At 38.2% G+C, this 18,256-nt stretch overlaps 1 protein-coding gene across 1 annotated transcript; it reads right to left on the reverse strand.

The window, feature by feature from the left end:
- Positions 1–1,850: 1,850 nt before the first annotated feature.
- On the reverse strand, positions 1,851–17,160 carry LOC101842057 (vomeronasal type-2 receptor 116-like). Its single transcript, XM_040742330.1, has 7 exons — positions 16,964–17,160; positions 16,366–16,654; positions 15,256–16,068; positions 13,784–14,011; positions 9,483–9,609; positions 6,220–7,087; positions 1,851–1,881 (listed from the first exon to the last, which is right to left on the reverse strand). The coding sequence occupies exons 1-7, from the start codon at positions 17,158–17,160 to the stop codon at positions 1,851–1,853; spliced, it is 2,553 nt and encodes an 850-aa protein (XP_040598264.1).
- Between the last annotated feature and the right edge of the window lie 1,096 nt (positions 17,161–18,256).

Consider the following 18,256-nt stretch of genomic DNA (forward strand, 5'->3'; position numbering starts at 1 on the left):
AGACCAGTTATGGTGTCCATCAGTGGGCCGGTGAATACCTTGATACCATAATCATGGCAGCAAACTGGTGCCTTGTGTTTCCTCTCACGTAAACATTTAAATCACATGCACTAAAGGTTTGTGAGATGCTTCCTCACAGGATGGATTTTCTAGGTGAGTGAGAAGAAAAAGGTTTGCCACACAAAGATAAAGGATTTTGAGTACTTCATGAATCTGTATTTCACAACACCAAGAGCCCAAAAGGGTGACTAAATTCATAGCACTATCTTCTATTGAGAACAATCTGATAGAATTTACAGAAACATAAAATGCCTTGAGGGTATAGTATTCTCTTTTGTCTGTCAAGCATGAATATGGACTATTTTAATGTTTAACATCCAACACTTGCATAGTGTAGATCAAAAAATGTCCTCTTTATATGGAACTGGAAACACAGAAAATATCAGAGATTGTTCCTGCTTATTTTGTCACCAGTTCCTCTAAGAATCACAAGGCAAATATCAGTCACCTGAGGATGAATGGAAACCATGACCTTGCCTCTTTTTATCCTCTCATGATCCTCCCTCAATGAAAGCAGCCACAGGCTCAGGCTGAAAGCCCAGGTCTAGCTGAGCAGCCCCATCTCCTTCTCACTGGAGCCTCCAGCAGAACATGACTTTCCTGATGCTGCTCCTCTGCCTGGTCACCATTCCAAGACGTAAGCATCCAGGGTTTCATAAGGGATCCAGGCATGTCTTTATGGTATGTATGACTGAAGGTGATCTTGTTGATCCCCAAGTATCCTTTCCCATGTGCAGCTGAAGGAGTCAGGACCTGGCCTGGTACAGCCCTCACAGACCCTGTCTCTCACCTGCTCTGTCTCTGGGTTCTCATTAACTGCTTATGGTGTAACCTGGGTCAGCCAACCTCCAGAAAAGACTCTGGAGTGGATTGGGGTAATAGGTATTATTGGAGACATAGTGTATAATTCACCTTTCCAATCCTGATTCAGCATCATCAGGGAAACCTCCAAGAGCAAAGATTTTTATGAAGCTGAACAGTTTGCAAACTGACGACACAGCCACATATTACTGTGCCAGATAAACAGTGAGGAAATCCAGTGTGATTTTGCACAGAAATCTCCCTGCAGAGACACTGAGGACCAGAAGGGGCAATGACGTCCTACAAAGACTCCCATAAGCAGTATGAGGTTGCTTCAGAAATATGAAATTCTGGGCTATTCTGCATGAGCATGTGTTTTTATGTTAGCACATGTGGTTTCCCTTTCCAGCCAAGGAGATACTCTAGAGGCCCTTCTACTCTCACATTCTATTCAACTTTTGTGTTCACACACTAGAGCAAATGGATTTTTCTCACAAAACATATAAGCAATACAGTTGCTTCTTGTTTTCCCATTAAAAGGCACCATATAGTCTGTCATTTCATCCAGGGCCTAGACCCTCCCCCAAGAGTTCAGGGTGAGAGTGCATCTCGCATTGTTGGATGGGAGTCCAAAGTCCATGTGTATACTCGGGATGAATACTAATCTACTGCCTAAGGCTCAATAGATTACCTAGGCCTCTGTATGTGATGGTTGGATATGGTGATACACACTTTTAATTCAGTCATGAGAGAGACAGTGACAATAAAATCTCTCACAGTTCTATATCAGTTTGATATACATAGTGAGTACAGGTCAACCAGAGTGACACTGAAAAAGAAAGGAGGAATCTCAGCTCATCACCAGTGAACATCTGTTTCTTCATGTTGATGTGATGACAACGATGATGATATTTGTGTGTGAGTGGTGTGTGTGTGTGTGTGTGTGTGTGTGTGTGTGTGTGTGTTAGGATGTGTGACTGTGTGTGTGACTATAGTTGCCGTTGTATAGACTGGAGATGACCCCATCTCCTTTCTTCAAAGCCTTTGAAATTATCCTAGCTTTTTATCTATAGATATGTCCAATATCATGTCAAAAGCAACATGGGAAGGGAATGGATTATGTCATTTTACAGACTATAATATACATGAAATCAAGGCAGAAGCCTGAATGAAGGAACCATGAAAGAACTGCTTACTGGCTTTACTACACGTTTGTTTAGCATGCTTTCTTATACAACCCAGGAACACTTTCCAATGAATACCACTACCCCCTTCTGCCTGGACCCTCTCACATCAGTCATTGTTCAAGAGAATCACCCTACAGTAATTCTTGCACAACAACTTAATGGAGGCATTATGTTTCAAGTGAAGTCCCTTGTTTCCCGATGACCCTAGTTTGTATTATATTGGCAAAGTCTTAATCACAACTCAAAGTTCCAAGCTGGTACTGTCATGATAACATGACCTATTCAGTAAGTATCCAAGTGTCCATAACACATAAGTAAACAAATGCCTGACAAAACCCTCAAGGATAAGATTCCACCTCTCAAATAGAAGATAAATATAAACAATGTGTGGCTTTACTATGAATTCTATACATTTGCAAATAATTTTTCCCTGGTGACTTCTTTTATGAAACTGATGGAAAAGGGCAACTCAAGGATAAAGAGAGTACAGAATATGGATACAAAGTATTTCTAGAATAACCAAAGAAAAAATACTTGAATAAATAGACTTATTCCAAGTTCTTCAACGTAATATGAGCCATGGGCATTAATTTTTGTAATACCCTTTCCAAATTTTGTTACAATAATGAAATTATCAGATAACCCAAAGTTAGATGTACTGACAATAACATCTGAAAAATATTCACTTAACACTGAGAGTTTCAATCCTGGGGGAACACAGCACTCATAATGTCGGAGGCCATCGGAGCTTGCACAGGATGGCTGGATCACTAATGCTAAGAACAGTCTCTACCTCTGTCACGTTGACTATGAGGATTATGCACACAGATATCAGGGACACACATGTGAGGTCTCCTCTGCCAAGCAGCAGACAGACATTCTCTGGGTGCTGACTGAAAAGGTTGGCTCCAGCTCTGCACTTATTTCCCCTGTCCTACTTTTACTTTTCCAAGTCATGAGGGAAATTCTAGTTCTGTTTGGTGATCAATACCTCACTGTCCAGGGTTACCCATGCTCATGTCCACCCTTTGTTCTAACTCCTGTCATGAATTCACAGTATTTGTCTTAGTTGTTACTTTAAATAATGTAACTCTCAAAAATAGTTGCATACTATTGTGTTTTATGAAGTTATATTAAAAACTGACCTTCTAACCCCTTACCAATGCAATAGACCACTTTTAGTAACCTGGGTTTTCTTGCGTTCTAGGCTAAATAGAGAGATACATAAAGTCTTCAAAGTAAGTTAGACTGACATAAACCAAGTTATACTAAAATGCTACCCCAGGCAAGATGTTCCCAAGTGAGATGGGAACCAAATCAGTATACTGGGTCTTCTCTCAGGGAACACATGAAATCACATGTAATGATATCAATGAGCTGCTTCCTCACAAGTAATTTTATAGACGGGTGATGGGAATAAGAATTATATCACTGAAAACAAATGAATAAATGAATAGTTCCTTAAACAGGGTTCCAGTTCACTAAGAAGCCCACTTCCATCCTAAATCAACTTCTGGACAAATGTATGTGGGACATGAAAGCCTGTTGTGCCTGCATAGTGTGAATATTAATTCACTTAGTGTAAATATTTGCATGTTTTACTGTGTCAGTTCTGCAGTTTGTGACTCATACTACACCCCATGTATCAGGGATTGAAAATCCAGAGAGAACCAGGAAAACATTCTTGAGTTTAAACCTTCCGTGCCTCTGAGAAGCACAACGTGGATTTCAGGGACAATAGAAAACTTGCCCTTTGCCTCCTTTTATCCTCTCAGGATCCTCCCCCAATGAAAAGCAGTCTCAGGTTCTAGGCATTTAAATGTCTATTATTTCTAACTCAAAACTCAAAATATAGAGTGGGAAATGCAAACACACAGGCCTTCATCATCCTATTCCTCATCTTAGTATCTTCAGGTAATGGAATATCCTGTTCCAAACCTGAAGAAGCGACAGCGACTGAGGAGAAAATGATATCTAATCTGTCTTTTTCTCCACAGGTGTCCATTCCCTGGTCGAGCTGCAGCAGTCTAGGGCTGAGCTGGGGAGGCCTGAGTCCTCAGTTAAGTTGTCCTGCAAGGCTTCAGGCTGCAGTTTCACTGACCACACTTCATGCACTGGGTGAAGCCAAGGCCTGGGCAAGGCTTGGATTGGATTGGAAGGATGTATCTGGAAGTATTGGTACTAACTTAAATAAAAATTTCCAGGGCAAGGCAACACTGATTGCAGACAAATCCTTCAGCACAGCATACATGGAGCTCAGCTGCCTGACATCTGAGGACTCTGCAGTCTATTACTGTGCAAGACACACAGTGTTACAACCACATCCTGAGTGTGACAGAAACCTTGTAGGAGCAGGAAGCTACTCTGGGTCTGAGATTTCAGAGAAGATCAGCCTGCGGAATTACACAGATATAATCATTCCAAGTGTCTGTCTTTCACTTCACTGTCTTTTAGGGTCTTTGTCAGCTTTTCTAAAGGACCACTGGGAATAAATTCATGGTGATTCAGGGTGCCCTTAAAGTTACCATACCTTGATCAGCTCTTTACTCGTAACCATGTCTATTTACTTATTCCTTTTTAATAAAGTAAAACAGAAAGAACTGCGACAATACATTATGATGAAAATATCTTTTAAGTCTAAGGTAACTGCTCCTGGAGCAGCTGAGAGTGAGCTGTAATATGTACTAGGCTAGTAAAGACTAATCAACAGCATGAGGATAACAAAGCCCATTTCATAGTCCGATTTGCTTTACCTCTAACAAGGAAAGGCTGTTTGTTGGAAGAGGTCTGCATAGATTTTGGTTTAGGTGCTTTAACATCCAGTGGGAATTCTCATTTTATGTCTTTATACTGATACATCTTATCATGAATTGCGTTGACAGTAATAATCAATTCTCTTTTTGATTTAGAATTAATGATGAATATAGATCCAAAATATGTGCACATGTGTATGTTTGTGTATGTGTGTGTGTGTGTGTGTGTGTGTGTGTATTTGTGTGAAATCACATGCACACATGAGTCCAGGTAACCTTGAAGCCCACAAGGGGCCATCTGATCTGTGGGGACACCAGACCTTGAGCAGAAACCCACTTCCCCTTCGGCCTGGGAGCAGGCATCTGTGTAATGTTTACTGGAAACAATTCAGTGCTTTAAAGCTTCATAGGGCTCAGATAAGGGCTGGCTCACTGAAATACCATGACTGTCACACCTCCTATGGCTAGATGCCTCTTCCTGTCCCCGCCCCCTGCGGTGTCTCCCTGATTCTGGGGCCGGAGATTAAACCACCAGCCAGGAGGGTGAGAAGTGGAAAGAATGGTATGTAAATGGATGGCAAAGTCCTTAAAAAGGGAAGCTCCTTTTTCTTGGAGGGACTTCTCCTGAGAGCTCTCCTAAGCCGACTGGGGTCTCCTCCTAAGCTTACTTGGGAAGCATAAAGTTTTCTTAAAGCAACCGACCGGTCTCTGTGTCATCTATCCAGACCACCTCGCTACATTCTTGGATGCAGGCCGCACAGCAGGTGCGACACTGATCCTTTAGATATTTTGGTCCATGAAGTACTTAAGAGAATGTTGATGATGCATATTGTTTAATGTACTCTTCACCTACAGCATATGCTGTTAACTGCTGAGGCATCAATCCAGATTCTATAAAAGATTTTCTATCTGTTCATCAAAATGTCACTCTCTTCCATGTTCTATTTTCTAACTCCTTGGATGCTTCATGATCTTCTTCACTTCCCCCCACAAGATGGAATGCTGTTTTAAATATATTTGCAAACCAACCAAGCTGCCTCAAACATAACTTTTATTTTGCGCTTAGCACTCTACTTCCTTCGAAGTCATCCATTCATTCATTCATAGCATTTATTTTGGACAGTTTTACATTTTAAAGCAGACAATAATATTTTTACTCTGCACTATTTTTCAGTGGCTAGGTCTTATGAAATCAGTAACTAAGTGAAAGACTATAGGAAATAATGTAGACAACAATAGTACATATGATTCTGGATGGCTGCATCATTAAAAGAAACAGTGAGAGTCATTTTAAAAGAGATAGATCTTGCATTGCAATTGAATATTTGGTGAATATGAGTGAACAATAAAATTCTGAGTTAGAATTATTGAAATATCAGTTCTGGAAGGTGATAGTACCCTGAAACTTTGAAGAGATTTTTCTTGCTGGTCTTACCAAAATTATGTAGCACTTGGGAACAAAGATGCATCCCAGCATCCCAGCACTGGAAGCCAAGATGGAGAAAATTTCCACAGCTACCATGACCTTACCCTTAGTGCTATGGTACACAGGGAGGAATGTGATCCAGACACAGCAGAACAACAGCATGCTAAAAGTCAGGAACTTGGCTTCATTGAATGTGTTAGGCAGATTCCTAGACAAGAAAGCCATGGTGAAGCTTACCTGAGCCAGGCTGGCCAGGTATCCCAGGACACAGTAGAAGGCAGTTAATGAACCCTTGATGCATACAATGATGATGTGGCCATGCTCAGAGTGTGCATCAATATTAACAGAGGGAGGAGAAGCTCCCAACCAGACTGTACAGATAATAACTTGGATGAAAGTACAGATGACAATGATGTAGTTAGGTCCTCCTGAAACCAAGAAGTATCTAATTCTTCTTCCAGGGGCTGTGATTTTGAAAGCCAGAAGCACAGTCACTGTTTTGGCCAGCACAGTGGAAACAGCCACAGTGAATACAACTCCAAACGTGATTTGCTGTAAGATGCATGTAGCTGAGTTTGGATGGCCAATGAAGAGCAAGGGGCAGAGGAAACAAAAGAAGAGTGAGATGAGCAAGATGTAACTGAGCTTCCGGTTATTGGCCTTCACAATGGGAGTGTCATGGTTCTTGACAAAGACTCCGAGAACCAGAGCTGTGAATGCAGAAAAGCACAAGGACATTAAGGAAAGAGTCATCCCCAAAGGGTCTTCATAACTCAGAAATATCATTTCTTTGTGAAGACACTGGTTCTGCTCTATGTTGGCAAACTGGTCATCAGGGCACTTCACACACTGATCCACATCTGAGGAGGAGAGTAGTGTATCATTAGTTCACATTCAGCATTTTTATTGACAAGGCATTTCAGGTATGTGTACAGAGGAACCATTGTAATGTGTGCATTGTGTTTTTGAGGATGCCATAGAAGTATCTTGCTGCATAGAAATACTTCCATTTCATAATGCTCATTATCTATATAAGGAACAAAAGCAAAGAAATTTTGTCTGTTTAGTGCTATTAACGAAATAATGTGATCTGACATCAAGAAGCACAGATTTTTTGCTACATTCTGGGGGCTATGAAAAAATTACCTATATTGGTAAATTTAGAAATGCTAATTTCATTTACCCAGTTTTTCTGACTGTTTTTAAAATCCCAGATCCCATGGATTCAGTGCCTCCTTATATCTTGTCTTTGTCATTTCTATCAATGCTGTCCCCATGAGATATGAAGACTATGTTTCCTACTGGCAACAAACCCTTGTTATATTTTCTGTTTCAAATTTTTAGGCCAAAACACGTTTAAGTAAAAGCACCTTTAAATGAAATCAGCAGTTTGTATAATTGTGTTTATATTCATGTGTAAATATTCATATATAGTATCAAAAGATGTGTTGAATTTGAAAGTTAATGGGATTATATAGAGTAAGTAGGAATGTGAGAGTGAGTGATAAATAGTGTTTGGGAAACTGCATAAACAAGAAATATCATAAACACAGCCTTAATTTAGTCGTGTTCTAGCAGTAACAACAGCAAACTACTTAGTCTTGTCCAGAAGACACTGTAGCCTATCTGTGAAAGTAGAATCCTCTGTACATACTTGGCTTTAGAATGCCTGTACATGGTGATTATGCTCCATTTTGGAATACACAATACCTTTCTTCTTCCCTAAATTCCGTCTCTATGATACCCACAATCTGTGGATGTACTCAGTGGTGAACTTGATGCTGACAAGCATCATTAGAGAAATAACACATGCGCCTTTAAGACAGAGTGCTAACATAGAATGTTGTGTTGATTAATAGTACCCTATTTATAAGTTGTGATAACCATTATAACAAGTGTAGAAAACCTTATAGCAGTTGCTCTTAATCACCTTATAATTGCAATCAGTAATAGAGAGCTTTGAATATTTTAACTGTATTATCTAAAACAATGGTTTTTGCACTTTATTCTGTTAATTTTTTTAAGGGATTGGGAATTTCGTTCAACTGTAAGAGAATGTATTGCTCTGGCAGACGACCTGAGTTCAATTCTCACTATAAATTCAGGTGTCTCACAAATTTGTGAAACTAACTATATAGGCATTGGATGGCTCTCCCCAGCACTCTACTTTAAATGCACATAACCACCAACCTTACATACATACACATAATCAAAGTAATAATAAAGATATTTTGATAACATTACTTAAATATTCATTAATATTATGTAGTTTTACACTAAAATAGTTAATGATACTTTGTTAAATTACTTTTGAATGTGTTTTATGTGACGCTGCATGGAATTCCTTCTATGACATGGGTCCTGAAGGTGAGCTCAGGCTCTCTGTGTTAGTAGGAAATAATTTAACTGCAGTATCATCTCACTGTCTATAAATATACATTATGAACTTTCATTTCATTATGTAGGATGACAGGCAAAAGCAGTAAGAAACCATCAGCCTACCATTTTGTTTATAATGTCCTGAATAAATAACCATTTGACTAATATGTGCTTTATAGTTGATAGCATTGTTTAAATAATTGTGGCTAATTTTGTGACATAATTACTGGGTTATGTTCATAAAATATTGAACACAGTTTTAATATTATGTATCAATACATTTTGCCACTTTCCTAATTTTTCATTCAAGTTGAAACTTTGATAAGATTTCTCTGGATATTGCATGGAGTTTTCTGCCTCTTCTCAGCTGCTCATGAAAATTGAACTTTAATAATTTTCTCTTAATTAATATGACAGAGAATTTGTATATGATTACCACCAGGCACATTAAATAGTAAAGAGGACTTATTGCCCTAATCTGTTCTCTGTGAGCACCTGTGCATATCGGGTATGCATAAACTTATGTAGGCAAACACACATGAAAAATATTAAATCATTTGGAAAGATTTAAGGCCCAAAGTAATTCAAGACCAAATGTAATTTTAGAAGAGATTAATCACTGGAAATACCTTGTGTGAAATTCTCTCAGACTGCTCATTGATTATCAAAACCGTCTCTTTGAGAAAATGCCACCTGCTGTGAATTTACAATGAGGATTTTTATACTGAGACATAGTTAATGATCATGTTTTATAAAGTTTAACTTAGGCAAATATATTGTGCTTGTGCAATTCCCTTTCAGACACCTTCAGCACCTCAGTGTGGCAAGTGGGAGGAATGATCAAAGTGAGGTATTTATTACTTCCTCAATACTCACTTGTCTCATTAGAGATTTCATTTTCTGGGCAGGGCTTGCATTTAAAACAGCAGACGGCCATTCCTTCCTGCCGGAATTTTCTGAAGCCGGGACCACAATCATCACTGCACACAGAGGGTGGTGGTATCTGAGTAAAGTTAGACAGATGGTGATACCAAAAGTTTTGCCTAATCCTTTCATACTTATATTACATAGCATGTTTACGTTTGGGTAAGGTAATTTCATATAAACCATCTGTGTGATCTCATTACAAAATCCAGGTTTCTAAAAAACATAAAGAATATAAATAAAAATTCTAGTATACAGACTAGTCTATAACCCAATCTGTGAAGCATTTTATTAAGGGGTAAGGGGTAGTTTCCCTAAACAGGGCATTATGATAAATGCATGGAGTGCAAGCCAATTAGCAGTGTTGTTTCAGGGACTATGCTTTAGCTACCATCTCCAGATTCCTGCCTGGTATTACTTTGACTGTAAACAATGAGCCAAGTCTCCCAATTCCCCCTGAATTTACTCATGAAAAGTGTTTAATCACAACTGAAAAGCAAAGTAGGATGAATGGGCATCTGAAACAAGGGAAATATCTCCTAAAATCTCAGACAACACACATTAACTCCAATGAAAGAGTACTGCAAATAATGTCATATAGATTGGGAAGAGCAAAGAACTCAACAGGCAGAGCCCAGTGTATTTTGTTATGAGGAAGTGCTGACTTGATGTGTAGTGATCTGGAAGGTAATGTTTTTCCCAATGTGAAACGTCCAATGAAAACCACGAATGCATGGGTACACTTTTTAAAGTTAATTTAAAGATTTCTTAATTTAAAAATGTATACACTATCTTTCATTTATAAGAACCTCATGATGGACATCTATATGTTGAACTAGGGGGGTCCTGATTCTTGCTTGTTCACTTTGCATCTTTGGTTTTGTGTTAACTTGTACGTCAAACAGAAGCATCTCATAATCACAGAATCATTTCATGTTCACAAGAATGGAGAATTACAATGCTTCTTTTCTGTTGTTGTTTTCGTTGAAGCAAAGTTTCAGTGGGTAGTTATGGATTTCATAAACTTTCTTTACCATAAAATGATTAAGTCCTTCCTTTTTATGTCTCTTCATTTATTGTTCAAGTTGATGATATTTTATGAGCTAGTTTGAATTAGAGTTAAGACAATGAATGCCATTGTCCCGCGCTACCGTCTCGCCAGCAAGAACGACGTGGCACACTTAGGATCCTTCTGCATAACAGCTTTAATGCGTCTTGAGAGGGAGAGCATAAGCTTACAGAGTGGAGACCCCGGGGAGCGAAAAGCCCAACCCTTATATAGCTCAGCAGTCCCCGCCTCGGATGTGTCATCTCCTGACTGGCTCCTGCTCGACAGCCCATATGACGCCACGGGAGAGGCAGAGAGTAAGGGATAGAAAAGTAGCAGGCACATGCTCACCAAGGTTGTTTACTCCAACCGACAACAGATGTCAGTGCCATCTTGTAACGGAGAATGTGGGGGCGGCTCCCTACATGCCATTATCCACATTCTGCCAGTTTCACTTAATTAAGATGTTACTTAAGGATTTCTGTCTGGCTAGAACTCCTCAAGTAGTTCAGGTTTACCACAAAAAGAAAAAGTACCAGATTCTTTGCTCAAAGAGTTTGAATTAAAGATATGCACCCCAAACACACCTGACTCCTTCTGACTTTAATGAATATTATTTGAGTTACCTCCCCATGTAGTACAATTCTGTCAATATGTGTGTCACAGAAAACATTAATATATCAAAGTGTGCTCGTTGTATTCTGTCAGGGTTTGTGTCTTTATTATTTTTAAATTTAAATTTAAATTAGAAACAAGGTTGCTTCACATGTCAATTCCAGATCCCTCTCCCTTTCCTTCCCCTCCTCCCACCTACCCTTCCAATATACCCTCATTTTCCCAGTGAGGGTGAGTACCATCATGGAGATGTCCATAGTCTGTCATTTCATCCAGGGCACTGCCTAGATCCTACCCCGAGAGTCCAGGGTGAGAGTACATCTCTGATTGTTGGATGGGTTCCCAAAGTTCATTTGTATACCCAGGATCTATTACCCAAGGTTCAATAGATTACCTAAGCCTCATCACTGACAATCATATTCTGGGTGTCTTGATCAGTCCCATGCTGGATTCCCAGGCATCAGTCTGGGATTCAAGAGCTAACCCTTGTCAGGTCAGCTGTTTTTTTGGGGTGAAACCAGCCTAGTCTTAACCCTTTTGGTCATCAGTCCTCCCTCTCTGTCACTGGATTCCTTCAGGTCAGTTCAGTGTTTATAGCTATGGGAGTCCGCCTCTGCTTCCATCAGCCATTAAATGAAGGTTCTCTTTCCCAGACTCTCTGGCCATGGGATTGTAGGCAGGCACTCCCCAGATCTATGTCTAAAATACATATATGAGAGAGTACATGGCATGTTTCTCTCTTTGTGACTGGGTTACCTCAATCAGGATGGTTTCTTCTAGGGCCATCCATTTGCCTGCACATTTCAGAATTTCGTTGTTTTTTTTTCTGCTGAATCGTACTCCATTGTGAAAATGTACCACATTTTCTCTAAGGATGTTGAGCACTTTTTCAAGTGCCTCTCAGCCATTTTAGACTCCTCTATTGAAATTCTCTATTTAGTTCTGTAGCCCACTTTTTAATTGGGGGATATTTATCTGAGATTTTTACTTGATGTTTTTTGCTTTACTTTTGTATGATTTCATTTGAAATTCTTTGTTATTTTTTACCTTTACAGAAATCCCTTGTCATATAATTATTGTCTAATTGTGTGCAAGTTATCATGATTTCATTGTTTTTCCAAGAAGTGATTTGTGTCCTCTTGAAGTTTTTTTGAACACTCTTATAATAGTTTTTTCATTTCCTTGTTCAGTATATCATGGAACATACTCTACTTTGTTTATTAATGTAAGATTTTGAGTCATGATGCTTTGATATCTTTCTGTATATTTGTTTGTTGATTTTCTGCTTTTTAATTTGCATTTCTGAAAGCAGAACACAGGTTTAATTGTCTTTAATCCCCAGTATTCTTCTGGTGTATGCTTTTTTCCATGCTCAAGTGAGGTGTGGGTAGAATGGACATGCACTTTTACTGATGCACTCTGTGTGAATACGCAGATCAGTAGCTACACATTCAGCTTATATGTTCTTCTCCCTGAGTATGACCCTGCTCACACTTGGGGAAAGTAAAAAAACCTCTAACTTTCCTACTATCTAGGAAATCTGAGATATCACGTAAGGTTATTTTTGAAGAACTTGCTGAAATCACGGACTTTGAAGACTATTTTATACTCGGCTGCTTGAATTGCATACCTTAACACCACACGTATCATCCCAGTAAAATACCCATGACAGATAATAGGATATTTCATTTACAAATTTCCTCAAAACTGATTATTTACTAGCAATTCTCCAAATAAAGAGAAGAAAATTAGACACTGCATTAATAGTTTGAATGAACTATAAAATAATCAATGGGAGCAAGAAAAATATCTCTAGTGATAAAATACTTTTACAGTATGTTATTCAGAGCTGGAGTTATAACTCAGTGTTACATAATAATTCCTGCTCAATAATAGGACTCAGGTTTGATTTCTAATAGTCACTGTGTAGAAATAACTTTCTCCATTTTTTAAGAATAAAATAAATCTTCTGTTGTCCATATGAGCCACATTCACAGCAGATGTAAGTGTACATGTGGACAAACCTCCCATACAAGCACAAAAAAGAAATAAAAAACAAGGTGATAATTCATAGACTATATAATATGCATCCTAAAAATGTTAATTTATGGTTAGAAGTGCTGACAATTAGGGAATTCTTTGTCAACATATTTAAAAATTAAATGATATAATGCAGGTTTTTAATTTTGATTTTACTCCATCCTTAGAGCAGCCTAACTTTTCAAAATCTGTGCCCAAGATTCAGCCCAAAGAAGAAATCACTTTGTGGTAATCAGTATGTTACCAAGAGAATATTGTGCACTTAACTGGAAATTATACTTAATAAATTTGACAGCTGGTTTATACTCATATTTATAACCAGAATCAGGTTTGGATATGATAAAAATGCACTGTATTCATGCTGAAAATCTTCAGAAGATTAATAAAATTTCACATAAAAAAGGAGAAAAGGAGAAGCATAAAGTAAGAGACTTGATAATGGTCCATAATATGACAATTTATTACATAAAGTTTTAAGGAAGCTGGAATATTCCCAATTGACAGTGTTATTGCTGTGTAATGGAAATATGTACAATTTGATTAGACGTACCTGTGTACTTCCTGTGACCCACTCTATCATTTCTTCATATACATGGACCTGTTGTCCATGTGGAAAATATGGACTATACTTTCCTATTTTTACTTTAAATCTAAGACCATGTGGGAAATTCCAAATCTGGAAAATGTCATACTCCTCCTCAAGGTCTTCTTTATGGTTCATATTAACTATGCCCCCAACAGGATTTCTGAATTGGGTCTTCTTCAGAAATGAGTTCAGCTGTAAAACAGGCAGAATCCTATATTTTGTTTGTCCTTCATTGAAGAAAAAAATCTTATTTTATCTTAAAGTCAACACAATAAAATTCCTCAAATCGTATTTCCCTCTGAGGAACCTGACAAACACATACAGAGAAATATATGCAGACACCAAGAAAGGTATGCAGCACACAGGCACAGACAGACACTCACATGAGGCACATACACACACAGAGACACACGTCCATCCAGAGATACACACAAAATGCAGCCTCACAATTATCTGACAAACATACACATACATAAATGCCTTGCAATTCCTATACATATGCAGGCAAACATACACAGGCATATTCATCCAAACATACATCAAAAAACACTGAAAAAGCACCCACAGAAATATATACATGCACAAATACATACAGGGAAAAGCACACAGATACAAACACTAACAGAGAGAAGTATTAGGAAACAGAAAAACATATGCACACATCAAAACACAGACACACACATTTACACACATACACAACAGAGCAGGTGTGTATATGTGAAAGAACACAGATGGAAATGTACAAATATACAAAAAGTCTCATGCAGAAACATTCACTGCCAAATACACACAGGTAGATACACACAGGAAAAATACCCATACAGAAAGACACAAACAAATTTATTATCAGTTCTTCCAGAAGACAGACAGATACTCATAGGAAACTATATGAAGACATATACACACACACAGATGAACAGAAAAGTTCAAATACACACAGATAGAGTGAGAAACCTCCAATCACACACACGAATGCACATGTACTTAGTGAACTGAGTCACAGCACTATTTCCTGTGTAATAACTATCAGAATGCCAACTGTCGTTCCCAGAGCTGTGAGTGGGGGAAGAACATCTGAGAACACTTGTAAATATCATCCCCTACATTAATTACAACATTATTGATGACCAATGTACAAAAATCTCATTTAACGACAGAGATATTTCATGAGAAAAGACTGATAATGCTTACAGTGTTAGAGCAGCAATGATGGTGTTCACATGCTCAGTAACAAAATCACTTATTTTATTGTACTCCATTGCCTTTGCACTAGAGACTTCTACCATTTCTAGATTTACTCTATGAGAAGAAAAAAATGCTCAGACAACTTTATTTTGGGTGGAATAATTCCTAATCCACTGAGTTTGGGCATCTGAAAGACTCCTAAACATTTGACATTTGTGACACCAAATATTATCCAATTGAAGAAATACTACCTTCCAGCAGCTAGAATCACTTCCTTTCCCTCTGTCCATTGGCTGAGTATCTACTTGTTGTAGGTCCGCAGCATGCAGTGCATGGGCTAAAGCATACACAGCATTGTATATGTCGTAACTGCCATCACTAAGGGTCATGTCAGTAGTCTGTATCAATAGCCATTCCATAGAGGTATTCCATGAGTATTTCTTCAGTGTCTTACATTTGGATGTGCAAACTTCACACTTGAAGTTCATCCATTCCATCCTTGCAAGGTAATCATCTGGTTTTTTGATAGTGTTCATTGCCAGGACAAATTTTTTAAAACCAGAAATGTCTCCATGATGACGAGCAAAAGCTAGAGTCATTTGGGCTGTATGAACCGCGAAGTCTCTTTCACTCATAGTCACATCCCACTGTGAGGTGATGACCCATATTCTCTGTAAACCTTGGGATTCCCACATTCGAAAGCTCACAGCAAGAGTACTGTCTGAGTCACCATGAATGATAACTACATTTGCAGATGATGTCTTGATTTGGTTATAATATATTTCAGCTCTTGACACATAAAACTGTGTGCTGATTGGAATCGTATTTACAAAGGCAAGGCAAATTGTATTTTTTTCCAAGTCTTTTCTCAAATATGAGAGAAATTGTGTGCCCTGATCATTGTCAGAGATGACCAGCCCCACCCAGTTCCATCTGAAGTGAAGTATGACAGAGACCATGGCCAAGGCTAGAGATGTGTCCTTGGGGGCCATTTGATACAGATATGGAAATTTTTCAAGATCATTTAGAATTGGATGGAAGGATCCAAATGTAACTTGAATGATCTAGGATGCAGGGAGCAATATAAGGTACCATGCTCTCCTAAGAACTTGACAACTTGTTTTTTTTTATTCAAAGATTTCTAGAAAACCCCCTAGGCTAATCCCCTTAGCTATGAATCTTCCTTCATCTGTATTTGAAGCAAGGAAATGGGGACAGCCCATCATTACCTGAATAGTACTCATGAGCTACATAGATTGACATAAAATTAAATCTAGTCCCCTCTGATACAGTTTTTAGTATCTGAGAATGGTGTTTATGAGGACACCATTTCAGTCAAACCCAAGATATAAAATGCTTACCTGTAGGGATTTCCAGAGGTAAATGTTAGTCAGAATGATTGCAGATGTTTCCCAGCTTGGTCCTGTAAGTATCACATGACATACGTCTTCTTCACAGTAATAATTAGGGAACGAATCAGGGTCTTGTGCATTAATATTATTGATACTGTACATTCGAGACACACTGATACAATTATCTTCGTAGAAACTAAATACTAAAGATTTATTTGGTAATAGGTCATGGTTCCTGTTGACCTCATCCAGAGTAAAAGCCAAGACCAATGCGAACTTTTTTCTCTCATTTGGTATTCTGTAAAATGGTACAGATTTAATATGGTCAGAGAATGATACATGAGTATTTGTAGTCACTACAAGGACTGTTTTGTACGAAAAAGTATTCCCAACCTGCCTCAAATACTGAAAAAAATGTCCTTTGTTGGTAGGCTAACTGGAAGAAAACAGAACACACATTGGACAAACAAAACAGTAAAAAAAACAGAGTCTTTAAAAGAACTTGGGATCGTTGGTTGGTATGCAGTTTCAGAGAACAAGACAGAAGATGCAGTCCCATCTTGAATTAGTCATAAGGGCATTTATGTGGAAACTACAAAATACTTACTGTATATTCAAAATTTGTTTGAAATATTCTTTATCCACTGGCCACGGCACAGTTGTTGGGGAGAAGACACAACCTGTCTTCAAGTCTCCATCCCTGTCTTTACTCTGCTTCATTTTCCAAAAACACCTGGGTAGCGTAAAACTGGATGTGAGAATTGGAATGTTCCGGAGCAGCAAGAGGAAAATCAAAATGAACATCTCTGTCCTGTGCTACACCAGGGAAGCATGAATTGTGAAGTGTCATGCAGGGAAGCTCATAAAATGGGCACACACTTTTCCTACCTGCTTTTATTCCTTGGGAAAATGAGGCACTAATTTTGAATCTGTGATTGCTTTTTCTCCCAGGTGTTTCTTCAACCCTGAAGGAATATTAGAGAGTCTCTTCTCTGGGACTCTGCATCTGGGGTTCACAGTGCATGTGAAAAATATGGGCTGATACATATATAAGGGAATAATTCAGTCTCTCATTCTATGACATCACTCATGTTTGTTGTTATAAAGCCCCTGAGAGGAACACATTTTCAGAAAATTTTGTCCCTCGACTACCTGAATTTATGTGAACACCATTAATAATGAGGTGAGTATATTTTCTCAAAAGACTCACAGGGAATCCATAAATTAATGGTTTAAGAAGCAGACACAAGTCAGAATTCATGATTTCACATGGGACATTCCATCAACAATTCCATGCCAGGACTAGGAAGGCTAAATTGTGGATCATCTGACACACACAGAATATTCTGTGTGACCTATGTTACACCATTGACAGGTACGGGATATTCAAGAAAATCCTGTGCTTTCATTGTGTAACCCATTATCAGATCAAATCATGAAATTCCTGAATATTCCTGCACCCCAAAATGTCCATGTCATTACAGAATCACAATTCATTTACATGTTCAATTTTTATTTTTAAATATTGAAAAATATCCAGAGGGAAAAAACAGATCTCTGTGCCTTACTTCAAATACTGAGTCAGATCTATCATTGCTCTGCCCAACCAATCATTATCAATGAGAAGATAAACTGAAAATTTGAGTTTCAAACAAAGATCTCCCTCTCTGATCCTCAGTTTTCATGGATACCTTGTGATGACTAAGTTCTACTTTTTCTTTGATTTCCTACATTGTTTTGCTAATTTTCATTACAGAAGTGAATTGAAGAAGACTTGTGTTGAGTGACATATATATATGTACATATATATATATATATAGTATATATATAGAGAGAGAGAGGGTGATAGAGAGAGATACAGTCAGAAAAATAGATAAACATACTGAAATACTGACAGACA

This window comes from Mesocricetus auratus, unplaced genomic scaffold, assembly GCF_017639785.1.
Source record: "Mesocricetus auratus isolate SY011 unplaced genomic scaffold, BCM_Maur_2.0 Super-Scaffold_15014, whole genome shotgun sequence".
In the NCBI taxonomy this organism is placed as follows: Eukaryota; Metazoa; Chordata; class Mammalia; order Rodentia; family Cricetidae; genus Mesocricetus; species Mesocricetus auratus.

Bases quoted from the DNA above. Each gene is read 5' to 3' on its own strand.
- LOC101842057 (XM_040742330.1), bottom strand. From the start codon at position 17,160: ATGTTCATTTTGATTTTCCTCTTGCTGCTCCGGAACATTCCAATTCTC. The intron at 16,655-16,963 runs GTAAGTATTTTG...ACCATTTTACAG, and splicing joins AAACAAATTTTGAATATACA to AATACCAAATGAGAGAAAAA. The intron at 16,069-16,365 runs GTAAGCATTTTA...CCTGCATCCTAG, and splicing joins ACCTCTGGAAATCCCTACAG to ATCATTCAAGTTACATTTGG.